General features: G+C 28.9%; 2 protein-coding genes across 3 annotated transcripts; both read right to left on the reverse strand.

The window, feature by feature from the left end:
• Positions 1-565: 565 nt before the first annotated feature.
• On the reverse strand, positions 566-4,038 carry LOC108323232 (vacuolar protein sorting-associated protein 2 homolog 3). Of its 2 annotated transcripts, none has more exons than XM_017555621.2 (11): positions 3,880-4,038; positions 3,693-3,737; positions 3,528-3,562; positions 3,368-3,418; positions 3,152-3,256; positions 2,951-3,022; positions 2,026-2,097; positions 1,845-1,925; positions 1,216-1,251; positions 1,068-1,123; positions 566-951 (listed from the first exon to the last, which is right to left on the reverse strand). In XM_017555621.2, exons 1-11 carry the CDS (start codon positions 3,911-3,913, stop codon positions 900-902), a joined length of 639 nt encoding a protein of 212 aa, XP_017411110.1. In that variant the 5' UTR covers positions 3,914-4,038; the 3' UTR covers positions 566-899. The 2 variants fall into 2 exon arrangements, with proteins under 2 accessions (XP_017411110.1, XP_052729437.1); XM_052873477.1 differs by having other exon boundaries at positions 3,829-4,015.
• A 1,951-nt stretch (positions 4,039-5,989) lies between these two features.
• Positions 5,990-7,263, reverse strand: LOC108323225 (CRIB domain-containing protein RIC7). The gene is made up of 4 exons (XM_017555615.1): positions 7,200-7,263; positions 6,953-7,056; positions 6,582-6,690; positions 5,990-6,471 (listed from the first exon to the last, which is right to left on the reverse strand). Exons 1-4 carry the CDS (start codon positions 7,261-7,263, stop codon positions 5,990-5,992), a joined length of 759 nt encoding a protein of 252 aa, XP_017411104.1.
• Between the last annotated feature and the right edge of the window lie 5,904 nt (positions 7,264-13,167).

Genomic DNA, 13,167 nt, shown 5'->3' on the forward strand with positions numbered 1-13,167 from the left:
TGAACTAATCTACTTCGAATTGGTTAACTACCTGCATTATTTAAATTATCAATTAGGATATGATTTTAAAATATATTTTCTAATCCCATACGTTATGATTCAATTTAATTTAAACAATTATATATAAGCATAATTCAATTTTCAAAACAACTTAAATTTTATATATATTTCCAAACGACAGAAGTCAAACTTCGATCACTTTAATTAAGTGATGCGAGTCACTTGCTACTAGTATAAACCCAAATTGGTATAAAAATGAAGCATCTAATACACTTTACAAGAATTTTACAAAAATCTCCGATTACGAATAAAAGAAGTAGCGATAATTCGATTTAACTTGTAGTTTTTGTTTAACCCAATAGCACTTTTCAAGTTAATTAGGCACTAGTTATTTCTTAACGTGTAAAACATTGTCTGTGACAGAGGTTTAAACCACGAGACTAGAAAATGCTTGATTTTCACACAAATGAATATTTCTCATTTTAGTTAATTTATTGACGGTAAAGCTTTGGGAATCAACTCTTGATAATGCAAGGCCTACATAGAATCAATGAATGTACACATGTTCAATCTAGAAGCTTCTATTTTATGATTTTCCCTTGCTTTCATTCCAAGCAAGCACCTGCACCAACAATCTAAAAGTTTTTTTCGGCTAGCCTCAGCATTAATCAACGTGGCAGTTTACATAAAAGTAGCATCAAACTTAAGACTATTTATTATTCTTTATGTCCCCAACTAAAACTTCTGCTGGTAAATTGCCATCTCAGCAATTTTGATATATCATCATTCCTACATGATAATATCAAAGATGTATGTACACACTCAACTTGTCAAATCCCAGTAAAACATGATCCAGGAATGAATTTTTGTTTAAAACTATCACAATCCCAGGCAAAAAATTAAGGGTTTCTTAGAGCTGCCAAACGCTTCTCAAGTTCGTCAATGCCCGAGCTGCAGGGGCATCAAATAAACATTAATAAAAAAAATGACTAAATTTTTACTTATTCATAGACACAATGGTCCAAGTTTGGTTCTTTAAAATATATGACCAGTTAGACAGAAGATACCTGCTAACATCTTCAGTATTCTTTGTTCTAATTCTCCCTTTGGGGGCTGCTGATAACTGCCAGAGTTCAAATATGAATCACATTAGCTCAAGAAAAAGCATTATGACAGATTAAATGAGTGCAGAGATTAAGAACAGCTTATTCCTACCTGTGAGGCAACATCCACACCAATTTCATCCAGCACCTGTAAAGAAAGAGTTTAAGAGAAATTGTCATCAATTTCTTTTTTGTAATTTGAAAAACAAATGCCATCTCCAAACAATAAGACCTTGACCATCTGCCTTCTAAACCTTGTAAACTATGCCACAACAAAAATAGTTCAGAATTCTAGAAGTTGTTTCAGATCTGGAGAAGGAAACATGATAGTAAAAACACCATGCTCTTTCTCTTGACAGACATTCACCAATTACTCCTTTACTTATCTCAATGAGATTATGGAAGGACTAGCCAAATGGCATCAATTGATCAACCTAGTTCACTCCACCCAAAATTTAAATAAGGCTTGGTGATTTTTTCTATTGATTCTTGACTGCCCTGAGTGTTGTTGCTGTGGTTAGGACCTAAAATTGGACCAATGATTCTAGCACACCCACCTAATCCTCAAGAATTCTAACCAAAGATATAATTGTTATTCCTCCCAGTAATCAACTTGATGTGAAATAAATGCCATGTCAAATATAAAAGGAGTCTTAAATTATTTGAAAAATTAGTAAAAGGCCCTGCAAACATTACTGCATATTATCTTTTGAAGTTGCAATGGAAGATAATAGAGAATACCTGATTTGTCAGTTCATCAGTTTCCTCTTCAGCTTCATCATCATCCAAGGCATCATCTATGGCATCGGACATCATTTCAGTCTGCTCATAAATTATATAGCATTAAAGTCCGTAAGTTGTTAAAACAAAAATGATTCCTGTTTTTTCTAACTTCAAAAATTAGTAAACCAAAACATCTTACAGTCATATCCATCTGTGCTGACTGTTTCTGGAAGTCCTGTATAATTTTAGCTTGCTTAGCTGGCTCCATTTGCTGCAATGAATCTTCTAATTTAGCACAGGGGAAAAAATAATAAAAATGGAAGTAGAGTTTAAAGACTTCGATTTAAATGTTTTTTTTTTCAGAGGAAGTTATAAGAAGTGCTGTTATCATTGCTGTTTCTATACACAGCATTTTTCCTTTGAGTTTCTCCTCAATGCGGGATATATCCACGCCATCCAATTTTATCTTCGAATTCTCATTCCCTTCCCTCACGTGTGCATGTGATAGGAGGGGAGAAGGAGGGCAGAAATATTTTTACAAAAAATTAGCAAAAGAATAATGTCATGCCCTTGACTATTGTGTGTAATAAAATCTAGCAAACCCCTCAGTAAACCCTAAATATGAATAAACTTTATGCACCAAACCCTCAACTTTTTATAAACTTGCGGATCCATGAATAAACATCAAAATACATTTTCGTTCACATATCTGTATTGGACACATATATTATACCATTACTTTTAGATACTTCAACGATATGTATTTTTGAAATATAGAAGCCTTCAAAAATTCTAGTACAGCCAAACCTAAGACATAGAAGTACTGATTGTAGGCAACAACTCATCACATTTACTTAGTAATATTGAACAAGTATGCCGTTAATGTGGATTTGCAAAATAGAAACTCTATATTAAGTTTCATGAATTTTGTACATATCCTGCATGTATCATATCCTATAAAAGTAGTTGTCTTGTATCACTACATTGGATGCATATAGACTTCAATACACATCATATATATGGATCATAAATAAACCTAATCAAATGTAGCTCTCATGGCCTAGAAACATATATACTATATACGGACAAGGTACATATTTAAAGTATAAGACTGAATGTGCAACCTTATTGATAGCTGACATTGCCTTTGTAGCGCCTTTCATGCCAGCAGCAACAGAAGAATGGGCATGCATCGCCTGCATCAAATTACAAACACAGAAAATACAGGGCAAATAAACCATGTACCTATTCAATTTTCAAACACAAGTAGCAAAAGAAGACAAATAAACGCATTACAAAAAACGAAGGCTCCATCGACGACGTACCTGCGTGTGAGTTGCTATGCCTCTCATCTGAGCTCTACTACCTTGAAGATTGGCAATTTGTTGCCTAAGCCTGACCAACTGGCGTGCTAGAATTTTAGTAGCTGCCTGAAAACAAAACATTCATTTTTAAACTCTGAACAAGTGATCAATGTCTGCAAACAAACGCAAAAAAAAAAAAAAAAAACTCCGACTATGAGCATGAAATGCAGAGGACACCTCATTGCCTGTCTTAGCAGTTCTTTTTATCTCAGCAAGAAGCTTCTTTTCCTGATAACACAAACACATAGTTCATATTATATAAATACACACGAAAGTTGAGGTTCCAAAAAAGGATAATCTCACATTAACTCGTTAAGAAACTGTAAAAATGACATACTTCCAATTGTAGTGCTCCAATTTCCTTCTCCACACCTGAAATAAGAAAACATATTATTTTACACACACAAGTAGAAATCTCAGCTCTCGAAACAAAAAAATGATCATAACCAAGGTAAATTGATCGACGGAAGGGTTTATGAGGTTGACTGAAACATCACATCACCTCTAGTGGCGTTCGCCATTTCTCGTTTACTCTCACGAAGGGCCTCTGCAGGAAAAAGAAACAAGGGCTTTTAACCAAACCAAAACGTGAAAATTAATCGGCAACGAAAGCATCCCAAACATGACGGTAAATTAACTATGATTGGCCGGGGGAGAAAGCGATGATTTGACGGAAGAAGAAGAAGAACCTTTGGCAGTGGGTTTCTTGGAGAAGATGTTCATGGCGATCGGTCACCGTGGAAGGGAATTAGGAAGAGACACGCACAGCACAGCGATGGTCGTGGATAGAAGAAATCCTCGTAATTTGTTAATCCTAATTTTCATGTTTTTTTAATATATATACTTTTTGTTTGTTTGTTATTATTTCCCATCTTCCACTTACTCCTCGATTTCACATTTTTAAGATTTTAGTTAATAGAAACCGCGTCGGTCTTGGTCCACCATTTTAACTATAAAGTTTCTAAAACAAATGATAATATTTATTTTCCTTTCCAAAATAAATTTGACATTTAATTTTGCAAACAATTTAGTTAAGGGTTCACGTCAAGTGATTAATTCAGTTATTATTTGTTTTGTTGTATGGAAGAAATTTCTACCGTATAATCAATAATGCCTTTTAGTTTAACTTTAAAGATCTAGTTTGGTTGATTAGTGTGAATTATTATAAACTTCATCACATGTATTCAATTCTTATTAATAAAATGAAAACAAAATTAAAGAAGCAATAAAATTTTGATTTAGACTTTGGATTAAAAAAATGCCTCCATTTTTTTTTATTTCTATTAAATTAATTATAAAATTATATTTAAGAATAAAATTTAACTGAATTATTATGAGTCACTGTTAATTTTTATTAGTATTAAAAGAATATTTAATAAGTTAAGTTTTTTCGATAAATTATACTATTATTTACTAGAAGAGGATGATTAATTATTTTTATTATTTTACTAATTAATTATATCTTTTTCTTTTCAATAAACTTAATTAAGATCAATATTAAAGATTAAACTGATTAAATTTATTATCTATTAAAAATATTAAATAAAAATAATTATTAAAATTTATTAGATAATTTATATTAAAAAATGTTAAAAATAAATTTTAATTATAATACATTTTAATATAAATCATTTAATTAATAAATAAAAAAGATATCACTAAATTTATATTAAGTCGTCTCTAAAAAATGATTTGGTAGATAGAGATAACAAATAAGAGAGATAAAAGAAAGTGTAGGTTAAACAAGAAAGAAATTATTTTATGGGCATCTTAAACGATTTATTATGTTGATTTTATCTTTATATTTCTCATTTCTCAAGAATCCAAACGTAACTAAAATAATTTGTTGAAATGACATGGAAAGGAACATAAAGACATGTCTGTAATGTAAAAAAAAAAACATAAAAAAATAATAATCGATTTAAAGAAATATTATATCGTTTCAATCATATTTCTTTCATGCCAAACATTCTTAAAATTTATAATATTTTTCATTTATTTTATGTATTTTATTTTTCAATTTTATCAATTTATTTCTTTCATACAAGACACGGTTCAAATAATGACATATTTACCAAACTTTAAATAAAGAATCCTTTGAGGTGATTTTAGTTCAGAATAATATTTTAACATACACAAATTTTTTATACATATTATTTTTTTTTAATATAAAAATTTATTTATTTATAATTATTTTATTCTTAATATGTGCCAAATGAATCATCCTATCATTCTACCATCATTCCTTTTAGCCTTACACCAAACATCTTCAAACACTTAATAAAGAAATCCACTTAGATTTTGTGTCTTTCTCTCTTCAAGTCACACAATTCCACAACTTAAAATGATTGAGATTCCCATAAACTGTTTTAAGAATAACTGAAAAGAAGACGAAGCTAGCAAGTAGTACAAAAATGTTTGCAAAAGAAAACAAACACTAATAATTAAGTACATTATTTTCATATAAATTGGTTGTAAAATATCTGTACATAAAAAATCATCAATAACTGAGGTAAACAGGTTACCACCAAAAGCATAAAAAGATACAATTTTAGAGTTGGGAGAGAGTTCTAAATTCAATCCTTTACTACCCATAAAACAAAACTTTTCTAATTTAGGTGATTTGTTTTTAAACCAATAACTACCATTTACAATCCATGACAGAGGTAAAATATTCTAATAAAAATGAAATTTTGTATTTGTAAAGAAAAAAAATACTAAAAATCAATTTTTATATTTTAATAAAAAAAAGAGTAAGAGGACAATGAAAAATAGTGTGGTGAAAATTGTGTGAAAGCATCAGTGTCCATTTAGGTTACTTTTTCCTGTATCTTCTGTAGACTTTGTTGTCTCAACGTGTCCATCTTCTTGTAAAGACTCATGTTTGTTAGCTAATTTGGAGCTACGTCTCCCATGGCCTTCGCATTTTGATCTTCCTCTGCTTGAGGCACCACCAACATTGGAACCCTCTTTTGACATCTTGGGACGTGACTTTCTAGGCGCCAAATCACTGTCTTCGTGTTGGTGGGAAATATCACCCGTGTGCATGTCGTGGTCGGTGTCTTTCGATGTTTGACATGAATCATGCGGTTGGTGCGATGATTTTGATGACTTTTTTGAACGCCTTGGTCTGTCAGATTTTTCCTTTGCCTGAGACTCTCTTACATTCCCCGTTGAATTTGAATGTTGTTTAGATTTTGCCGACTCGAACGAATGCCTCTCATCACCTTTCACAGATCTTGAACTTCTTTCCATTGAATCTGCAAAAGAAAACTCTTCATCTATGATATACACATGCAATACAAAACACGAGAACTTCTGCTATCATCATGTGTTAATCTATGACTTTCATCTAAACAAAACATGCTATATATATATATATATTACGTACCTTCAGAGGCCCTTTGGATTGAACTATTGGATTCTTTGCTATGATCAATGTCTCCTTTACGACTGTGAGATGCAGATGAATTCCCTGGGACAGATTTAAACTCGTTCATCTGAAACAAGTGAAGTAATGCTCCAATGGCTTCTTAAATGATGCAACATTTACAAACCTTATTCATTAATATTTCCGGTTTGATCACCATTATTCTAAGACAAATTAAGAATGAAAGCTTATGCATTGTAATATTCTCTCTCTTTCTCTCTCTCTCTCGACAAGGTCAACAAAACCACTTTTACAATATTTCGTTCATACAAAGAGTGATTAAGTAGCTAATTGAATGTGTAAACAATGTTTTGGAAAAAAAGGAGAATTACCCAGGTGGGGTTATTGTCAGAGGGACCTTGGCCATCCCATCCAATGTGTGCTAGATGCTTTACATCTGTGGGATGACCAATCTGAATGTCTGAATCTTTCTCATCTGCAAAGAGAAAATTAATTAATCTTTCTTCAACTTTTATTATATTTGAAATATGGAAATGGATAAAATAATTAGCGTGTTAAAAGTAATTCGAAATTAATTACAGCGAGGGAAAGAAATTAAGAGCAATGCCATGCACGTACCGAACATCTGAGAAATGAATCTTAAACCTTTCAGGAGACCCTTCACCTTGTTGTTGTTGGACATGTTGAGCAAATCTTATGCCTTCAATTTTCTTATATGAATTCAGCTTTACTTAGACTTCACAAAAGCCTGGAAGATAATGCTTAAAAATGATGAATTTGATATCAGAAAAGCCTGGTTTGAATAAATGCTCATAGCATGAATGAGGATAAGGCTTATATTTTAACTCTTTTTGCTTGATACCCAGAACCTGAAAACATGGTTTAGTGATTTTAATGTCATTTGCAGAAAAGGAAGAGTTGTTTGAAAAACTTGTGGCATGTAATTGGAAGAGTCTATTAAGAGAAAAGGTATGAATGCAGGAAAAGGATTAAAAGAACAACCATTTTTACTTTGGTTGATTCATTGGCGATAGTTTACTTGTTGGTTTTCCCTTTATTCAAAACCAGAGGCTGATCGAAATTTCAGGCGTGACAATGACGATATTTTAAAGGAATTCTTGCTTTCAATTTATCATATTTTTAGTCGGTGAGATGCTTTTTAACTATATTAATGTACTATTAAATTGATTTAAACTGAGAATACCATACTAATTTATTGTATGACAATTAAAATGACAAAAACTAGACAAGAAATCTTTTTGGAAGAAAAAATAAGTATTGTGATGATAAATTGACAACAACTAACTCATGGTTTAATTAATGAATATAAAGAGAACAACATGAAAACATGATCAACATTAAAATAAAATATAAATAATAAAAATACTATCGGTCAATGTCCGTCAAAAAGGAAAAAATATCAAAGTTATACCATATATATTAGTTTTTTTACAAAGAATAACATATTACAACTTTTTTCATGGAAAATACTTACAATTTTTATATGAAATATTTTTGGTGAAAAATATCTATAATTTTTTTAGAATTATCTTTTTCAGGAAATACCGTGTAAAAAATTATTTGTAGAAAATCAATATTAATACCTGTAAATTTCGTTGCATTAAATATTTTATACCTACATTTTTTTTAGAAAAATTATTTGTAAACCACCAATATTAATACTTGCTAATTTTTCTGCATAATATTATATTTTTTATTTAGCGAATAAAAGTCTGTAGCAAAATTTTATTGCATACCTACAAAAAACTTATGTGTAAAATTATTTTTGTAAAAAACTAATGAATATTTGTCAATTTTACTGCATAATATTATATTTTTTATTCTCGAAAAAAATCTGAAAATTTTCCTTCATCATTTATATTTTTATTTATTGAATAATATTATAGTTTAGTCATGGTTCATCTCCTCTCTATTTTTTCACACTTTTAAAATCTCAATACTACTCCCATTCAATCTCTTTTGTGTTTTTGTATACTCTTGTTATAAAGTTACCACTCTCTCCCTTCTCGCTTTCTCTCGCTCTTAGTTCTTGATAGTTCATTCTTGCGTACTCTCGTTATCTCGCTTTTGGTGCGGTTCATTTGATTTATAGTTTCACTTTTGCTTTGATTTGATTTTGTTTTAGATCGATGTGTATATTTGGTTTAATTTTTAAAGAAAATGATGTTAGAGTGTGTCTCTTGTAGCATGTTTAGAAGTGTGGTAGCTAATTTTTAAAAACTGACCAAAGCAATTTGAAATGAAGCTTCATTATATGAAATGTTAGTATCTATAAGCTTACACTTGAGGATTTGTTTTAATAATCACAACATGAAAAGAAAAAGTGTTAGAATACAAGGGAAGAGTCTAAGGGGACACCGGTACACTACTTTGCTAATTAAGGTTTCTTTTTTGTTGACCTTTTGTGATTATCATCTCATTTTTTATTCTCTATTAGACCTTTGTGTTGAAAATCTGAAAAGAATATTTAAAATCGTTGATCATGAAGTTTGTGTGGCTTGTTGTTTTATGGCATGCTGCATTATAAAATTGTAAATGAGATTCACAAAAACATATGTTAAGAAGTGAAATTTAATTTTAATTCAATCATACAAAATTAACTTGTAAGATGAGATTTACATCCACATATATATTGTAAATTAGTTTTATCTCTAGTTGACTTTCAACACACTTTTCTTACAGTGAGGTACATTTATGACTAAATGTTAATGGGTGGTTCGATATGAGATGAAATAATAGACTGAACAAACATCAAATTTCACTAAAACAAACTCTAACTCATAACTTTGATATTATGTTAAGAAGTGAACTTTAACCTTATTAAGCTTTCACCTCTTGCAAATTGATCTTACTTCCGAAGATTGCAAGGTTGTGTCATGCTTCAATCATTTCTTTATGATCATTAATGTTATTCTATAATTAATTGATATTCTACTATATATATATATGGGGTTTGCTAACATATGTAAGCTCTTTTTTTAGTTAGTGCATTTTAGCAGAGTGTAACGGATTTTAGTAGACAAAAATATTCTCATATAATATGGATTCTAAGTTTTAAGGTCAAGGGTATTTGAATAATTTTCATTTTCAAAACTAAAAAAAATAAATAAGAAACCCCCAAACCATTACTCACCTCATACATCATTCCTCTCAACCCTTTCTCTTTCGTCTCTCTCACTTCAACCTTCTCTCTGTCATCCATATAGTAGTTCTAACTGAAAAAATTAGAAACACCCACCTAACCCTAATCCAGCTTCCTCTCTTATCCAATTTGTTTCTCTCTCACCCACACACAGCAATCCGCGACTGCAATTTGTTGCTCTTGCTTTGTTCGTTCATTTGTTTTCCACTTTAATAACAAAATAATTGATGATGTTGATGTTGATTTTTGATTGGAGGGCTGTGTTATATCTTTTCCCTTCTGATTGTTATAAAAATTTTAAAATACTAAAGTCTACAATAATTTCAAAACTTAACCCGTAATAGTTGCAAAACATTTAGTTTCTTATTACCAATTTTGATAAGATCATAAAAATGAAAGGAGTATAAGTTAAACTATGAGCGTGATGGTAACAAATTTATTAAGTTTAAATTCCAATTTGAAATTCACTGCGTTTTGTTTTTCTTAATTTTACTTCTGCGGCAAAAAATAAATCAGAATGACAACATCATATTTATATTGACCAAACAAGTTGGAGATGTGACTTGTTTAAAATAAACTGACATGATGTGATTTACTTTGAAAAATAATTTTCTTGTCCAAGTGAGAGCTAACAGGTTAACATTATGACTAGTTTACTAATTTCTAGTTCATTTTTAATTAGTTGGTATATCAGTGCAGTTTTTCTTGAAAACTACTCAATATTTTGCAATATGTTCAAATTTAGAAGATGTGTAATTCGTTAGAATATTTTTATTATTTTTACAAAAATGAAATGAAGATATGCTTATCAATATAAAACATTCGAAAGTGAACGAGCATTGGTTTCTTTTCTGAATAAGGGGATAGAGTTAACAACAACAATTTTCTCTATTCATAACTCTCTTCAATAATTTGTTCATGTTAAATCATTTAGTACGATGTGCAAGAACTTCTTTTTTTTTGCTGTGTTTTGAAGTTGGTTTATATGCAGGAAGGTGAAAAGTATAATCCGAAATATTATTTTGAGGAGAAAATATGTTTTTAGAATTATTTTTAGGAGCTGACTTCATAAATCCATTTTTTGGATAATGACTTATCCCTTTCGGAATCCCTTTCCACACAAGGGTTTTTCTCTTCTCGAAAATATTTCCAAACAACTTAATAGTCAAAATATCAAATTTCCCTGAAGATAAATTACTAATTCTAAAATTTAAAAACGAAATTTAATAACAATCAGCTAAAATTAACACAACTCTCCAATAAAAAATCAACAACAACATCATCAATTATTTTGTTATTAAAGTGAAAAACAAATGAACGAACAAAGCAAAAACAACAAATTACGGTGTCACGGGTTGCTGTGTATGGATGAGAGAGGATGGAGATGTGAGAGAAACAAATTGGATTAGTGAGGAAAGTGGATTAGGTGAGTGTTTCTGATTTTTTCAATTGGGGCTACTCTAAGGATGACAGAGAGAAGGTTAAAGTGAGAGAGATGAAAAAGAAAGGGTGGAGAGGAATGAGAGATAGGTAAATAAGGGTTTGTGGTTTCTTGTTTTTTTCTTTAATTTTGAAAATGAAAATTATTCAAATATTCTTGACCTTAAAACTTAGAATTCATATTATATAAAGGTATTTTTGTCTGCTAAAATCCGGTACACTTTGCTAAAATGTACCAATTGAAAAAAAAAGCTTAGGTATGTTAGCAAACCTATATATATATATATATATATATATATATATATATATATATATATATATATATATATATATATATATATATATAACCGATGTATAATATTTTCATTCTAAATTATTTTATTGTTCACATGTTTTTGTTAGAATAACAAAATTTAAATTTGAATAAAAAGAGTCAATTACTATATCAAATATAAAAAATGACTTAAATATTAAACAATCGTTAATAATGTTAGTTATTAAAGTTTATTAAGAATTTTTCAATTTATATTGACAAAAAAAGTTAATAGAAAATATTCTTAATAGGTTTTGATTGAGATTATTTGTAGTCAGTGTTAACCATAATCAATATTATTTTTTACTATATTTATGATTGGGGTTTTTCTTTATCATTGTTGTCTAAAATGTTTCTCAGTTAATATTGATAAAAAACAATTCTAGTCTCGGTTACCATTAAAAAAATAAATTATAGTAAATTATTGACAAAGAGTAATACAAAAAAATTACTAAAAAATAATATTTATTAGTATGAATGAATAGACTCTACTCAATTAATCTCAACAAAAAATAGTTATCCAATAAGCCTCAACCAAAAGTTGAGAAAAGAAATAAAATATGAATTTAAAAATATAAATAATTTCAATTCCTTAATTTTTTTAATTATTTAAGATATGAATACAAATCATTATAAAAAAAGTATGCTAATACAAATCATTATAAAAATCATTAAAATAATTTATAATTAACTTTATTTAAATATAATATTTAGTCCTTTTCTAAACCATATCTAAATTTAAACCATATTATGTGTAATTCCCAATAAATTATAATCAATCAAATAAAAAATCTTAAAAAATAAAATATTCTTAACATTTCTCCTATTTTAAATTTGTTTAAAATTCAAACCGAATCAAACAAATATACAAACATACATTTAAAATGTGACCTAATTTATATTTGAATTCAATCTCTTCAAATAAAAATAGCAAGATATGCTTCTCAAATAGAAGTTTTTTATTTTTTATCAAAGTTAATAAGTACATATTAGTTTATTTCACTTACCTGTTGATTAATATTTCTGTAATAATAATAGTAACATAGCTCATTTTTTTGTGTATTTTTCTTTTTCTAAATCAATTATCCATTTTAGTGTAGTCAGAAACCATTTGATTTGTTTTCTTTTTATCACATTCTCTAATTAGAATTCCTTAATTTATTTATTAACGAATTTTAAAAAATAAAATAATTTTCTGTCATAAATAATTTTGAAAATTGACCTTTTATAAGTAGACAATTAGAAAAGACAAGTAGGGTATTTTTCTTGTCTCTGTTCTTCTGCATTGCACTATTCTTAATTAGTTCTTCACTAATTTCAACTACAGTAATCAGAGAAAAATGAATGGATTTTACAAAAGAGATCTTGCTTCTCCTCCTGCAGTTGACTTCTCTTCCGATGATGGCAAGGTAGTTTATTCTGTTACAAATTCTGTTTGATTCTTTACTATTTTCTGGAGTTCTGTTTTTTATATATTTAAATTATGTATTGCTTTGTTTTTTCTTTTTCAATTTATGAAATTTATTTATTATCTTTAGCAAACTTTTTACTTTATCTTTATCAAACTTTTTACGAGGTATAACTTTTATTATTTATTTATTTTTTAAAATATAATAAAAGAAGAAAAGGAAGAAAACAACTTTTTTCCACACAATTTTTTTGACATAAAA

Source organism: Vigna angularis, chromosome 2 (assembly GCF_016808095.1).
Source record: "Vigna angularis cultivar LongXiaoDou No.4 chromosome 2, ASM1680809v1, whole genome shotgun sequence".
NCBI lineage: Eukaryota > Viridiplantae > Streptophyta > Magnoliopsida > Fabales > Fabaceae > Vigna > Vigna angularis.

What these genes read in the sequence shown, in the direction of transcription:
- LOC108323232 (XM_052873477.1), bottom strand. Translation starts at nt 3,913, where the DNA reads ATGAACATCTTCTCCAAGAAACCCACTGCCAAAGGTTCTTCTTCTTCT. An exon ending in CAATGTCAGCTATCAATAAG is followed by an intron (nt 2,098 to 2,950) that starts GTTGCACATTCA and finishes GATTCATTGCAG; the next exon opens with CAAATGGAGCCAGCTAAGCA. An exon ending in AATACTGAAGATGTTAGCAG is followed by an intron (nt 952 to 1,067) that starts GTATCTTCTGTC and finishes ATGCCCCTGCAG; the next exon opens with CTCGGGCATTGACGAACTTG.
- LOC108323225 (XM_017555615.1), bottom strand. Translation starts at nt 7,263, where the DNA reads ATGTCCAACAACAACAAGGTGAAGGGTCTCCTGAAAGGTTTAAGATTC. An exon ending in CTGACAATAACCCCACCTGG is followed by an intron (nt 6,691 to 6,952) that starts GTAATTCTCCTT and finishes CACTTGTTTCAG; the next exon opens with ATGAACGAGTTTAAATCTGT. An exon ending in AATCCAAAGGGCCTCTGAAG is followed by an intron (nt 6,472 to 6,581) that starts GTACGTAATATA and finishes TGTATATCATAG; the next exon opens with ATGAAGAGTTTTCTTTTGCA.